A 15,831-nucleotide genomic window follows, 5' to 3' on the forward strand; every position below is an offset into this window, starting at 1 on the left:
GAATTATTTAACTTCTCATGGTTGTTGGGGTTTTATTTCTCCTCTTTTTATGTAAATGAAAATAAAATAAAAATGAATATTACAACAATTGACTTAGAAAACCACAACATATAAAATATACACAAAATATAAATGCTGCTGCTGGAGGTGGGGTTTTCCCCTGCTCTGCCCACCATTTCTGAGGGTGTAGGGTGAGATTTTGTCCCTGTGCCCTGAGAATGGCACTGAGATTGTCAGAGCATTTATATTCCTGAGAGGGGAGTAAAGTAAAGCTGAGCCTGACTAAGCTTCTTGTGTGCCTCAAGTGAGCAGGTCTGGCCTTGGCTCCTCCTGGAACCTGTTTGCTTCAGGCTGCTCAGTGGCTGAGAGGTGAAAATGGAAGCTGGAGGGGTTTTTGTGGTTTGGATGTTCACTGGGGTGGTCCTGCAGATGGAAAATTCAGAAGTGTTGTGTCTCCAGCAGCAGTGGTGACATCGGGCAGTGTTGCTGTGGGATACATGCAGATGGAGAATGGAATCACAGAATTGTTTAGGTTGGGAAAGTTCTCTCTCATCGAGTCCAACCACTCCCAGGCCAGCACTGCCCATGTCCCCAAGTGCCACATCCACAGGGCTGTGAAATTCCCCCAGGGTTGGGGAATCCAGCTGTGCCAGAGCTGGACAGCCCTTTGGGTGAGGAAATTTTCCCTAATCTCCAACCTAAACCTTCCCTGGTGCAGCCTGAGGCCATTCCCTGTGTGCTGTCCCTCCATCCCTTGTCCCCAGTCCCTCTCCAGCTCTCCTGATGCCCCTTTAGGCCCTGGCAGGGTCTCACTGGAGCTGGAGACTCCCAGCCTGGCTCCAGAGGGGCTCCAGCCCTTGGAGCATCTCCGTGGCCTCCTCTGGACTCACTCCATGCCCTCCTCCTGTTGGGAGCCCAGAGCTGGGTGCAGCACTGCAGGTGGGGTCTCAGGAGAATGGATCAGAGGGACAGAATGCCAAGGAGGAGGCTCCAGATCCCTGAGGGAAATCTCAGTGCAGGAAAACGGGGTGGGTACTCGGGAATCGGCATTAAACTGATGCCGGAGAAAAATAAAATTGTTTTATGCTTCTCCCCATCCCCTCTGCGGCACAAACCTTGGCTGCCGCAGTTTGCTGGCTGGGAAGAGGCTGGTATTTCCTGTGTCTCTTCATGCAGAGCGTTTGCTCTGCTCTCCTGGAGCAGTTACAGCTCAGGAGAATCAGGTGGCTCCTTGATGGAACCCCAGCACTGCTGCTCAGAGCCTCGCCAAGCACTGCCAGGGCTGCTGGGTCACCCAGCAGGGCCTTGGCCAGGGCTCTGCAATCCCAAATCCAAGCCCAGCCTGGCCAGGGCTGTCCTGGCTTTCCAAGCCTGAACATTCAGCTGAGATGGAGCTGCTGGTGCTGAGGGAGTCATGGTTTGAATAAAGCCTTGTTTGGGTTTGGGGTTGGAAGTTTGGGGTTTGGAAGTTTGGGGTGTGGAAGTTTACGTTTGGAAGTTTGGGGTGTGGAAGTTTGGGGTTTGGAAGTTTGGGGTTGGAAATTTGGGTTTGGAAGTTTGGGGTTTGGAAGTTTGGGGTGTGGAAGTTTGGGGTTTGGAAGTTTGGGCTGTGGAAGTTTGGGGTTTGGAAGTTTGGGGTTGGAAATTTGGGTTTGGAAGTTTGGGGTTTGGAAGTTTGGGGTGTGGAAGTTTGGGGTTTGGAAGTTTGGGCTGTGGAAGTTTGGGCTGTGGAAGTTTACGTTTGGAAGTTTGGGGTTTGGAAGTTTGGGATGTGGAAGTTTGAGGTTGGAAGTTTGGGGTTGGAAATTTGGGTTTGGAAGTTTGGGGTTTGGAAGTTTGGGATGTGGAAGTTTGGGGTTTGGAAGTTTGGGGTGTGGAAGTTTGGAGTTTGGAAGTTTGGGGTTGGAAATTTGGGTTTGGAAGTTTGGGGTTTGGAAGTTTGAGGTTGGAAGTGGGAACCTGGGGAGTTCCAAGGGCCACTGCTGAGCTTCCAACTGCTCATTTCCACCAGCTCTAAAATTCCACCTGCTCCTGCAAGTTTAGTGAACTGCTCTCGAGGTATTGTGTGAAAAATGGGTCAGAATATCAGTTACTGCTGGAGTTAAACACCCCCTGACTTGCGGGGAGTTTAACTGCAGAAATACTGCTGGATGAGCTCCAGGGAGAGTTCCTTGCTTCTAAGGATAGAATTTGGCCCCACAACCCCCTCAGAAATCTGAAGGGAGCCGTGTGTAAAACTGTGTTAAAGCAGGGATCGGGAACAGCTCCCATTAATTGGGTTTTAATGCACTCAGTGTGAGCCAGCCTGGATGTTCAAGGTGTTAAAAGGAAGCATTTTGGTCCGTTTTTCACTGAAGTGGTGCAGACAGACAGCAAGTTTCTACATTATAGTCATGTTTCTGTTTCATTATGTCACGTTTTGCAAGCATGCATGCACAGGCAATACCTAAAATCTTAATAAAAGTGCCTGGTATTTGAGATATTTGATGGAGTCACAGTCTGGTTTGGGCTGGAAAGGACTTCAAAGCCCACCCAGTGCCACCCCTGTCATTGCAGGGACATCTTCCACAGTCCCAGGCTGCTCCAAGCCCTGCCCTACCTTGCCTTGGGCACTGCCAGGGATGCAGGGGTATAAAAAGAGAAGAACATTTGAATTAAATTATTAAATTATATCTTCACGTATCACTGGGTCAGTCTGTGGTAGGGTGACAGGTTTAACATGGCTTTAATAATAAGGAAATCTCAAAATTGCTAAAATTCTACTCTCTTGCTTGGCTTAATGGTTTACACCATTTGTTGTTTCTGCAGTGTGAGTGTGAACCTGCTCTTCCCATATCCAAGAGCCAGGTTGAGTTCTGTGGCTCAGGTGGGAACTGCTGCTGCAGTGGGAGCTGCTGTTTTCCAAACAGATTTGGGTATTTTTCAACTGTTGTGCTTGAATGTTTTGGGTTTTTTTGTTTTGGTTTTTTTTTTTTTTTTTTGCTAATAGTAATAACAGTGAGAACCAATGAGTGCAAAAAAAACAACAAGAAAAGTTGTCTGTGCAGTACCCCAGGCAGGCTGTGAAAAAGCTGCCGAGGAGGAGCAAGTGTTTATAACTGTTCTTTGCATTTGCAAAACTCTGGGGGAAAAACAAACAAACAAAAAGAAAGGCAGGGGGAAAAAATAACGACAAAAATAAACCAACACGAGAAACGAAAACTAACATTCCCAACAAACAAAAACTAACATTCCCAGCAATCAGGGTTGAGGGGAAGGAAATACCAGTCTGTCTTTAATTCCTCCTAATCAAAGAGATTAAAAAGGGTGGAAAATCAGGCTGTGGGGTATAGAGGGGACAGGAAGGGGCTGGCACTGGTCCCTCTGCTCTTCTCTCATCCATCCTGAATCCTGAGGGACTGAGATCCCACCAACCCAAAAATCCTTGTTAGAGATTACATTCAAACATATATGTATAGATAAATAATATAGAATAGATATTATTTAGTGGAAGGTGTACCTGCCCATGGCAAGGGGGTGGTATAAAATGATTTTTAAGGTCCCTTCCAGCCCAGACCATTCCATAATTCCATGATTATTAGTTAGAAGTTTATGGTTTTACTTCTTTGGACTAATTCCCACCTTCAGTTACACTGTTAAAAGTTATGATACAGCTGGTGTTCAAGTAAAATTGATTTTCTCTCCATTATCCCCATGGATTTCACATGTTTGTATGGAGGATTAAGGCCCAGTGGGCTGGTGGAAAGGACCTCTGAGCATCTGGGCATTAACAACAGGTTCAGGGTAATTTATCTGGAAATATCCTTCCCTGTGAGAGTGGGGAGGGGATGGGATGGGGCTGAGTTTTATCTTCCTTGTTCTTCACTGAGGTCCCAGTCCTTCTGTGTCGTCCTCACACAGGATCACCACTAATGTCAATTCTTCACTTCTTTTTCTTCTGCCAGGATTGGGATTAAATGTGTGAGAGGGTATTTCTTGTTGGGACTTAGATGTTTACCAGTTCTTATCCATGCCGCAGTCTCACAACCCCTGAGTTCTGCAGCACTTCAATAACAAACTAAAAATGGAGCCCTGTGTCTCTCTCTACAAGGCCTTTGAAGGACCAACTGTCCAATTAAGAAATTAAGAAATGACTCCTGAATTAATTTTACTTTAAACTTAATAACCAACTGCCTGTGATCTGCAATGTGAACTTCTTCATCCAATTTCACAAAACCACCCAAACCCATGGAGAAGAAGGTGAAGAAGAAGGACTGGCCTCCACCCTAAGACCTCCATCTTGCTTTATGTATATTATTATATTCTGAACCCTTAAACTCCTAAAATGAGTGCAGGTTGTGCTCCCAGGCACTCACACGTGCAGACAGTTCAATAACAGGATCTGGCACTGCCTCTTTGGAGCTGCTTACACTAATTAATGCCTTTGCTCCCCGCAGGATGAAACGGAGTTTTCAGATACGTTTCCAAAACGATGTGCGTGATCGCTAAATATTTCACATTCTTCTGAACCCTCCACGAGTGCTTTGTGTGGGAGCAGAGGTTGCTCCCATGGGAAATGCCTGGTGGCCCCGGCAGGGGGATATCTGATCTGTGTCCCTGTGCCAGCCTGGCCTCGGGAATTTGGGCATCCCTTGGGGCTCTGCAGCTGCCCCATCCTCCCCCAGCTGCTCCCTGTCCAGCTGCACTCTGCTCCGTTTTCTCCCTGGTTCCAACAGGTTCCCAAAAGTTTCAGGCCCACCCCGCCCCAACCTGCAAAAACTGAGGGTAAAAAAGGGATTTTCTGGTCATTTAGAAGATGCCATGGGGCAGTGACTCCCCAAGACCCCTGAGCAGGGGGGTTAAAGCTAATCCTGCCGGATGAAACAGGTTAAGAAAATAATAAGGACCAGTTTGATTTGGAATAAACCCTTCTGAAGGAATCGCAGTAAACAAAACCTGTTTGCCTAAGGAAACCCTGGTAGCAATCAGCCAGTAACACAACTGCTTGTGCTAATGAACCCAAAGCTGTTAATGTGGTTTCTTCAGTTAAATTGATTCATGAATTTTGAAGAGAACATTATCTAATGAATTTTCTTTGAATAGAAAGCAATTAAAAGGACAAATCAGTCTGATTAACCCCAAAGTCACCCTACTGCCACAAATGGTGTACAGTTTGAAATTATATCATAAAAAACTAGAGCAGATTTGCTATCTCTTTGCCCTCTACTAATCCATGTAAATTAATGAACAACAAAGTTAATTTCTTTGATGACCCTTTTCTCGTATCACCTGGATTATGCTGATGTTTAATTTGCTTAATGTTATAATAAAGACTAAACAGATTTTTTCAATGAAGTGATTATCATTCCCTTCAGTTAAGAAGTGATTTTTATTATTTAACACACACATAACGCCGTATGGGTTTCCTTTAAGAACAAAATCACATTTCTTTACCTTCCTACAGAAGGTAATCAATGTCTTTTTTGACAACTAAAGAAAGAAAATGTTTTTAATCAGTTTCTTTCTTTGCCAGAGCAGGAGGTTGAGGCTCTCAGCTGGGGGAAGGGGTCTCTTCTCCCTTTTTTTCCCATTTTTCAGTCACCAGCTCACTCCTCTCTGTAAATTATCCAAGAGTGAGATCCTCAGAGCTTTTCCAAGTGCTTTGAAGGAGGCAGAGGTGTTCAGCCCAGCTCAAATCCAAACAGGACCATCCCTTTTCCTTCCTTGAAGCAACCCTGGGCTGGGTGACACCCTGAGATGCCAAAGAAAGCCTCTCCTAATGCATTTGCTTATTCATTATTCCAGCAATTGGAACACTTAAAGCAATTTGCTGCCAAATTAAAATTAAAATAATGGCCGATATATTATATATTTTTTTTCCCCCCCTGCATCATTAAGGATGTGCAGGACATTCAAGGTCACAGCCAGTCCTTACACTTGGCAGTGTGTGCAGTGCTGAGCAGTAGCTCGGGGGTCCCCACTATGAAATGCAGTCAGCCAGGATAATTCGGAGTTTGCTGGCTCTAGGGCGTCCCTGGCACGTCCCAGCTGAAGTTGGAAATTAGCTGGAGATGCCAGGCCTTTGTCAGAGAGGTACAGCCACTTATTCCTTCCCTTTTAATTTGACTCTATGCTAATTTATACTCCGCCAATTTAATGGGAAAAGCCACATTGTACCAGCTAACAGGATAATTGTACTCGAAGCAAATTAAAAATATAGGCAAATCAAAGCCTTAAATCCTTTTTTTTATAGTGATCAGCTACTGCAAGCACTGTCTGCAATAATCATGTATTTAACTGTAGTCATACAGGGCACAAAACAGGACGGTGCACGGGGCTGTTGCAGTTTAAATTACGAAATTGCCATTGAGGCTTTGTGTTGAGTTTTTTGACTGTTCCATCCCCATTTCTGCAGCCCCCCAGTGCTCTCTCCCTCTGCCTTGCAGATTCCTTCACCAGGCAGGTGCTGTGGACGCTGCTGAACGATGTCAAGTTTGGGGAGGCGGTTTCCTACAAGCAGCTGGCGGATCTTGCTGGCAACGGGCGGGCAGCGCGCGCCGTGGGGGCAGCCATGAGGAGCAACCCGGTGAGTGCAGGGCACAGCTGCTGGGACAGGCTGCCTTTGGAGGGCTCTGAGGGGTTAAATTCATCTGCTCCGAAAACTGGGCTGCCGTGAGGAGTAAGGCCAGTAGGTGTTGTTAATCGGCAATAATGCACTGCCCAGGTTAGCGTGATTTACGCCCTACCGTTTATGGGGTGGGGTTGGGTTGGGTTGGGTTGGGTTGGGTTGGGAGGAGTAACACTTCTGTTACTCATCAGCCTCTGCACAGTTTGTTGTTCTCAAACTTCTTAGTGTATTCTTAGGTTGAGGAAGTCTTTTCTTCCACATGGGCTTAAGTTGGCAGAGTATGAGTGCTTTTGCTTGTGTTAAAGCCATCCACTCTGGCATAAATACAATTCTGGAAACAAGGCCAGGAGCACCCTGGGACAATGGAAGGTATCCCTGCCCATGGCAGGGGTGGAATGGGATCAGTTTAAGGTCCCTTCCAACCCAAACCAGTCTGGGATTCTGGAGGTGAGTTGCCTGAATTTGAACCAGCTGGAGGGAGCAGCACTCCTGGTTCAGCCTGTGGATTTGGGAAAAAAAATGTTCTTATGCTAAATGATCTGTGTCTGTTTTTCCTTTTCTTTGTCTGGGTTTAGCTTTTCAGTGTGTTTATGCCCCTGAGTCCCTGGGTGGGTGTGTGCAGCTGCTGTGGTGCTCAGTGGGTGCTGTATGGGATGGATCAGCCCCACCCTGGCTCAGAGGGTTTGGATGTGCCTGCACTGTTTGAGGAGCAGTTCAGTCCCTAAACCCACACAGCCACAGAACCCCAGAACAATTTGGGTTGGAAGGGGCCTCAGAGCCCATCCCACTCCACAATTCCCCACGGGCAGCACCCAGCCAGGGACACCCACACAGCTGCATGTGGGGTTAAGCTTTGAGCCCACCCTGTTTGCAGCATCCATCACCTGTCCCTGTGAAGCAGCTCCTATGAGCAGTGTTTTGTCAATAGCCTGCATTGTACTTGACAATACAAACTATTTTAATATGATGGAATGCTTTCCAATATAATCTGGTGTACATTAAGATAAGGCAATCCAATGCAAACCTGCAGGAAACAGTTCTCAAAGAATAACAATCCAGTGTTGTGCAAAAGGAGATGTAATTGCCATCGCCTAGAAATGTACCCAGCTTTGCCCTCAGGCTGCAGTGGAGCAGCAGCATCCAAAGTAGCAGTAACAGCAGGTTGTGGTGTGAAAATTCCTGCTTTTTCCCCTGTGAGGAAGGATGAAAATAGTTCTGAAAATATACAGCAAAGCTCCTTCAATTTTTTTTTAAATGGGGTCCTAGTTATTATTGCCATTTCCCAGCCCATACCGTGGCTGCAGTAGTTTCTGTCCCCAGCAGAAAATTTTTAAGCTGTGGTTATAGATAATAATGTATAGCTGTAGGGAAAAAGAGCTGTATTAATATAATACCACCTCAATATTTCATCATAGAAAGCTGATGATTAAAAAAAAAAAAAAAATCAGTGCTGTAATGAGAGTCCTGCCCATCGCAAACCACAATTTTGCCACTGCTCATCTCCTGGAGGTAATCTGAAATTCCATCCCTATTCCACATGCAAACACACACACACACACATCATCCTTTTGCACCTGAGTGTGAGCAACTGCTCAGTGCTCCTGATATTTCCCCCAGAAATGTCTCCTGGTCCTTCGCCTGTGAGCCATCGTGTGCAGGCTGGCTGTGTGCAGTACACAGGGATTTTATGCATGAGGTGAGAGATAAAGATAAAATGTGGCACTGCAAAAAAAAACCCTCACCTTTGTTATTTCTGTGTATAAAGCCGTCAGCTCTTGCGAAAACGGATTTTCTGACCCAATTTGCAACTCCACCTTGCAGCCTCGTAGAAATCTGATTAAAGAAAATACTGAGAGGACCAGTGGGATAAAACATGAGAGGTCAGAAATTGCTCAAGAGCTACCCAGGGTCTGAACCCTCATTCAAACCCCACACTCATTCCTGGAAGTGCTCAAGGCTTGGATGGGGCTTGGAGCAACCTGGTGTGGTGGAGGATGGATTTGTGATAACCCTGATTGAGTGAGGGTGGCACTACCAGGAAAAAGGGCCCTTTGAAATAACCCTGAGCTGGCATCACATTGTCCCTCAAACACTTGGGTGAAATCACAAAGTCACCTTCCTCCACCAGACACCAGCACATTTCTCCCTGCTATGAATCAAAGCTTGGCCTTTAATTTGGGTAGAGTGCATTCCACAGGTTTCCCCTTGCAGCTGGGATGCTCCACACAATTCCTGGGCTGACCCTCAGCCTCGCAAGGAGGTGGAAGAGGTGCCAGCAGCAGCAGCAGCTGCCTCAGTTCCTGGCCAGGACAGGGTGGGGATGGCTCACCTTTCTCAGGAGAGGCTTCCCAGAGTTTGCTGTGGTTCACACTGATTGCGAGGTCTGTGCTCCTCGAAGGGAACCCATAAAGTTCAATTAAAAATCTCATTAGACTGGTAGAGGAGGATCAAAAAGAAATCACAGAAGCTCATGGGAAATGGAGAACGTTGGGATGATTAGTCCAAGGCCATCCTAAATGAGTGTTGTGTGCCTTAAATAAGACATCCTCAGAGGTCTGATCACAGCACTCAGAGCTGTCTGCACTGGGTTTGTGCCCTCTGCAGCTGTGCTGGTCCTTGGGCTCACCCCAGCCAGGGGCACAGCCTGATCCTGGTACCAGTCTGTCCTAAATCGAGGATATTGCACCAATCCATGCTGAATCATGGATGTAACATTGAGCTACAGCATGGACACTCAACCAAAATGTTTGGAACACTGAGGGAGCAGTTGTGCGTTGGTGAGAAAATTGTGGTGGGTGGATCTGAAACACCATGGACACATCAAAGAACCTGTGTGTTCAGCCACTGAACCAGGGGACGTCCTGGGCTGGAAGGGACCCACAGGATCATCCAGTCCATCCCCTGTCCCTGCACAGACACCCCAAATCCCACCTGAGCATCCCTGGCAGTGATGTCCCAATGCTCCTGGAGCTCTGGCAGCCTCGGGGCTGTGCCCATTCCCTGGGCAGTGCCAGCACCCTCTGGGGTTGAGCCTTTCCCTACTATCTCCATTCCCAAAACCTTTGCTTCCTTTGGTGGCCAGCGATAACCTGAGACCCACGCTGGGTCACACCATGGGATTTGTTTCTGCTGGAGAAGAGGTGGAGAAAAAGCAGGGGGTGGAACTGGGTGATCTTTAAGATCCCTGCCAGCCCGAGCCAGTCTGGCGTTCTGTGACATGAGCAAGCCACGGGTCTGTTTTTTGCTGAGTGTGTCTCAGTGTGATCCCTCCGCTGTTTCCATTTTGTCCTGGCTGAGCCAGGCACATCAGCAGCTCTCCAGCCACACCGTGGGACCTTCCCCTCCTCTCAAACTGAGCGCTGGGAACATCCAGAGCACCAAAATTCCCTAAAAGCAGCTCAGAGTGATCCATCCTGTGGGCAGGGAGCTTTTCCCCCACCTTTTTTCCCTAAACAAACCCGTTCTGGAGGAGTTGGTTTATTCACAGATCGCCAGGAGCGCTAATGACCGGCCCAGCCTTGTTCTGCCACTCACCCAGATGGCTGTTGATAAAGATTTAGCATCATGTTCCGAGTGTCAGGGCTGTCAGTAGTGCTGAACCATTTGACCAGAAGAAAAAACGCACAGGGAGCTATTGATTACAGCTTCTCAGTGTCACTTGTTCACCAGGATTTAGGTATTGATGAGGCTGCAAGTGAAAACAAGCTCTTTCCCTTGTGGGCCTCTACCCAGAAGAACAAAAGCGAAGTTGGAGAAAATATTCAGCTGGTGCCCGAATCAGAGGGACTCCGGCATCGATCCGAGGGCTCCTTCATATTATTTTTTTGTTGGAGACAAATCTCTGGGTTTGGAAGTTTTGTAGCGTTTGAGGTAGGGGCTGTGCGTGTGATGGATTCGTGGGGGAGAGGAATTAGATTTCGCAGCATGAAGATTTCAGCGGTGCTATAATATTATGAGCTGCTTGGTTATTGATAAAAATTACATTAAATGTAGCTGAGGCATTAAAGCTCCAGACTAGGGTAGTTCTCCCTCTAAAATGTCCTTAGGGCCCTAATAAATTTTAGCAGGTTTAATTATTTTAGTAGGCTGAACGTTGTCACCACAATTAAGCCAAACTGAAGCAATATTCAATATTTTTAAATTACAGCGCTGGTATGGTCTTTGCACCACTCCTACATCCAGAGCTGTGCAGGGTGACAGACGGGTGCTTGTGTTGGGACAATCTCAGCGTGGAATTCTTTGTTTTGGCCATGGAAAAAGTGGCATTAATTTCATACCCCCTCTGTGTGCTGGGTGGTCACAGCTCAGCCCCACTTCCCTGTGCTGTGGGCAGGTCCTGCTCCCACCCAGGGATCATCCAAGACCCCACATCTGAAAATAAAGTCCTTTTTTTTGCTTTTTCTCCACCAAGATTTATAGCCTTGCCACAAAACTCTGCTGCTTTACTGTGTGTGTTTTTAAAGAATTGCAAATGAACCTCAGAGATGTTTTACAGTGTATTATTATGGCTTTGTCACTCAAGCCAAGCCTCCTGCAGTAACTGCGGGGAGTGTAAAGGCAGAGAAACCCCAAACCAGAAAAACACTTGCAAAAAAATCCCAATTTCTTTGAAGAAGTCATAAACCTGCAGTGGGACTCACTGGAGCTGTCACAGATGGATTAATCACTTGTGGCATTGCCACATCCAAATAAAGCAGATATTGGAAGCAGTTTTTTATTTAAACACTGATCAACAATTAGCACCTGTGTGTATTCTCATTTAATGTGGGCTGAGATTAAGATTTTATATTTCAGACATTGAAATTAGTTAAGTAAACTGAAAGAACACCCCCAAAAAAATCCCTCTCAATTTATGGTCTGGCCTGTTCAGCTACTTTGGGGTTTGTGTATCCCAGGCTCAAATACACCACAGTGCTTGAACTGTGTGATTAAATGGGATTAAAATAAGTGAGGGTAAAGTGTGCAATTTGTCTGCGTGTCTACACAGAAATAAATTACAATTTTTGACTGGAGATCCCCAGATTTGTGAGAACTGCCCTTGTGGGTGAGTGATGCTGTCCCAGCCCCACCGTTGAAATGCCATTACTATGCAGTTACCAAAACACACCCGTGATTAGAGATGATGGATGGCAGTTTTTATGGTGTGTACTTCAGCTATGATAATCACCTGTAATAAAAAATAAAAAAAAAAAAACACATTTATGTTCTCCTCTGCATTATCAGTCCATTATGTAACTTCTGGCATTGATTTTGCAGAATCTGTGTCGTGTGGTTATAAATGATAGGGAGTAGAAGGCAGAGAGGGAAAAAAAAAAAGAATTCTTAAAATTGGTTAGGTTGGAATCAAACTTCTCCTTTTGGAGGTTTTAAAAATTCACAGCCCATTTTGGATTGACTGGCTGCTAAATAATAAATAGTGCCTTGGTCTTCCAGAGAATTTCTCCAGGGTGCACATGGAGGTGCTGCAGCCCAGAGAGGATCTGCTGGGGAGCTCAGGCACTGGGATCTCTTCTCAATAATCTGGTTTTTCCCAGAAATCTTCTAGTCCTGGGATGATCTTGGTATTCCAGAGTGGGTTGAGTGGGAATGGACCTTAAAATTCATCCCATCCCACCCCAGCCATGGCAGGGACACCTCCCACTGTCCCAGGTGCTCCAGCCCCAGTGTCCAGCCTGGCCTTGGGCACTGCCAGGGATCCAGGGGCAGCCACAGCTGCTCTGGGCACCTGTGCCAGGGCTGCCCACCCTGCCAGGGAACAATTCCATCCCAGTGTTCAATTTAAAGAGTTCTCCGTGTGCATTTTGGGTCTGTGAGGCTTCGTTCCCCACCCTGGGCACGGAGGGCTCAGCTGGCGCGGGGCAGCAGGACCTGGTGCTGCAGGGAACATTTTATATATGGGATTTGATATCTCAGGTTTATCCTTTTAAAGACTTTGCATCACTTTTTATGTATTAAAATTCCTGTCCATGGCTGTTTTTTCCTGAGAACTGGGGTGGCCTCCAGGGGTGCTGAAGGACTCTGTTTGTGCTCTGATGTGGGAGCTCCATGTCCCTGCCAGCCCAGTGCCACACAGCTGTTGGCTTTTACAGTGCTGGATTTCCACTCTCATGGAATCACAGCATCATTCAGGCTGGAGAGCACCAAGCCCATGGAGCCCAGCCTGTGGCAGATCCCCATAATCATCCCCACAATCGTCCCCATAATCACTGAGCGACGCGTCCCGTTTTTCCTGGCTCCCCTCGGCCTCACCCTTTGCTCCTTTTGGGGTTTTTGGGGTGTTTTGCAGATCCCCATCATCATCCCGTGCCACAGGGTGATCCGCAGCAGCGGGGACAGCGGCGGCTACGGCGGGGGCCAGCTGATGAAGGAGTGGCTGCTGTGCCACGAGAGGCTGCAGAAGGAGAAGCTGGCGCAGGGAGGGGGCTGCTAACCAGCCCCGGCACACGGCCACGGCTCCTCGGCCTGAAACGAGCCCTCTCTCTCTCACAGCACCCAGCAGAATTCAGGAAAATGGTAAATATTTGAGTGACACATAAATATAATGCAACATCCAAAGTGAAATGTGTGGTGGCACCACTATATTAAAAAAGCGGGATGCGTCCTGGGGGAGGCAGCTCGGCTGCCCTTTCTTGTTTTTACATTTTACAGCAGAATGACTACAGCGATCCGGGCCTGTTGTGCATGGATTTTGTTCCCATTTCCAGCCCTGTTTTGTTCTATTTTTAATGTCCATTAAAGCAGGGATAAGGGAGTGGGAGGGACGTGGCCAGTGTGAGGTGGAGGCTTCCCCCTGAGGAAGTGTCTGGCTCACGGCGAGTGGCCCAGCCTGGCACAGGGTCCCTGCCCAGCTCCCCCTCCCCACTTTGGGGCATAAAATGGTTTTTTACCTGAGCAGGAGTTACAGGAGCACAGTGAGATCCGTGCAGAAGCAGGCAGCTGTTGAATTCCTTGCTCCTGCATTTTCATTTTGGACTGGAAGATGGGAATAATTATTTTTTTTTGCGTAGAGCAGGCAAAGAGATTCTGCTGACAAATTATATGTTTTGGATAAGCAGCCTGATTAGCCAAATTTGGCAAAATACTGAAAAGCTCATCATAGTTGCTTCCTTATCAGCAGCACATTCCTTTATCATTCGAGTTTTCCTTCAGATTTCCATGTGTCTCTGTTTTCCAAAGCTTTATTTCCCGTAGCCTCTCCGTTGGAAGGATTCAAGGGACATTAAAGTTAAATTTTGAGGTGGTTTTAGCAGGGTTCTCTGCGAGTACGAGCCACAAGAAGCTGAAATTTCCAGTATGGGAATCGTAAATTGTAAGATGGAAATACTGATTTTTTTATGTGTTTTATCATATTTTCATGGATGTCTCTTTAGAAAGGCCATTGCTGCCCCCCAAAAATTATTGTGTGGCAGTGCTTTAGTTAATCCAGGATTATTGATACCTCGGAATTACTTCAATAAAAAAACTGCTTTGCATGTGCAAGTGTCTTTGGGTCTGTTTATAAATAAAACACAGGGTGTGATATATGGGGAAAATAAACTATACCCCACTGTACAATATAAAGCTGTATTTTTATCAAGGGTTTCTCGTGGCGATATAAAGCACAGAAGCAAAGCTCAAGTGGTTTGTACGTGTCACCAGAACCCCGAGATAAAAATACGGCCTTATAATATGTACAGTTTGGGTGTATTTTATTATTTCTTTATATCCCTAATGCATGCTGCCACCGAAAGCAGGCAGCAGCAAATGTCAACTTTAACCTTTCCCACATTTGCATCCCTCAATGGGTTTTTATTTTCAGGTGTTTGGGCTTTTTCAGGGATGTGACTTTGTTTTCGTGGGGATGGGGAGTGCTGGGATTGGGGCAGGTGATGCCTTTCCCAGGGAAACAGCCAATTTTGGGAGAGAAATCCTGTTCTGGGTCGGGGATTCAGGGTGGGCAGGGATGGGGCAAGGAGGGGATGGGCAGGGACAGGCACGGGGGGACAGAACAGGGCTGGACGGGGCAGGGACAGGACAGGGACAAGAAGGGACAGACAGAAAAAGGGACAGGATCAGTCAGAGATGGACAGGACAAGTGGAGGTGGATGGGGTGGGCAGGGACAGTCAGGGATGGACAGGGGACAGGGACGGGGACAGGGACAGGGACGGGGACAGGGAAAGGAGGGGATGGGTAAGGCAGGGATGGGCAGGAACAGGCACGCGGGACAGGACAGGGACAAGAAGGGATGGACAGGGAAAGGGGCTTGGACAGTGTCAGTCAGGGATGGAGAGGGACAGGTGGAGGGGGACAGGGAGGGATGGACAGGGGGACAAGGACAGGGACAGTCAGGAACAAGGATAAGGACAGGGACAGGAACAGGGACAGGGCTAAGGACAGGGACAGGGAGGGATGGATAGGGGGACAAGGACAGGGACAGACAGGGACATGGCTAAAGGCACGGACAGGGATAGGGAGGGCACAGGGACATTCAGAGACGTGGACATGGACAGGAACGGGGATAGGGGGAGGGACAGGAACAAGGACAAGGACAGGACTAGGAACAGGGACAGGGCTAAGGACAGCGACAGGAACAAGGACAAGGACAGGGACATGGACAGGGAGGGATGGACAGGGGGACAGGGACAGGGACATTCAGGGCCAGGCGGTGCAGTTCGGGCGCTGCCCGACAGAGGGCGCGCGGCGCAGGGCCGGGGGCGCAGCGGGGCCGGGTCCCCCCAGGCTCGGGGGGTCTGGGGGGGCTTTGAACAGAAATAACCCTGAGCACCCCAAAATGCATCTGCCTATAGTGAAATACATGTGTTTGTGTGGGTACACATACATAGACATGCATACATATATACATACATTCATATATACATACGTACATACATATATACATATATATATAAAAGGCAAATTATAGAGACAGATAAATTGCGTGTGTGTGTATATATATACATATATAAATATTTTGTATATAAGCAAAGTAATAATAAACTAAAATAATGCAGCTCCAAGGAGGTGCTGGGATTTGGGGTTGGGTTGGATTTGGGTCACTCTGCCCCCCCAGAGATGCCCAGGGTGCCAGTGCCATGTGTGAGGCTGAGGACGGTGTCTGGAGCTGATGAAACACCCCACACCCTCTGTATGTGACAAGCCAGCCCCTGCCCCCTGGCAGGCACCAGCGTTGTGCTTTTTCCCTGGGAATTGGCTTTCCCTGCCCTGCCAGTGCCCCCATCCAGCC

General features: G+C 47.5%; 1 protein-coding gene across 1 annotated transcript in view; it reads left to right on the forward strand.

The window, feature by feature from the left end:
* MGMT (O-6-methylguanine-DNA methyltransferase) overlaps positions 1-14,064 on the forward strand; it is a 140,205-nt gene extending 126,141 nt beyond the window's left edge. Inside the window, exons 5-6 of the mRNA XM_058810622.1 lie at positions 6,426-6,565; positions 12,894-14,064. Of these exons, the coding sequence (XP_058666605.1) occupies positions 6,426-6,565; positions 12,894-13,037 (284 nt within the window). The 3' untranslated portion in view covers positions 13,038-14,064. The remainder of the gene's footprint in view (positions 1-6,425; positions 6,566-12,893) is intronic.
* The last annotated feature ends 1,767 nt before the right edge of the window (positions 14,065-15,831 follow it).

The sequence above is a fragment of the Ammospiza caudacuta genome, chromosome 9, assembly GCF_027887145.1.
Source record: "Ammospiza caudacuta isolate bAmmCau1 chromosome 9, bAmmCau1.pri, whole genome shotgun sequence".
Classification (NCBI taxonomy): domain Eukaryota; kingdom Metazoa; phylum Chordata; class Aves; order Passeriformes; family Passerellidae; genus Ammospiza; species Ammospiza caudacuta.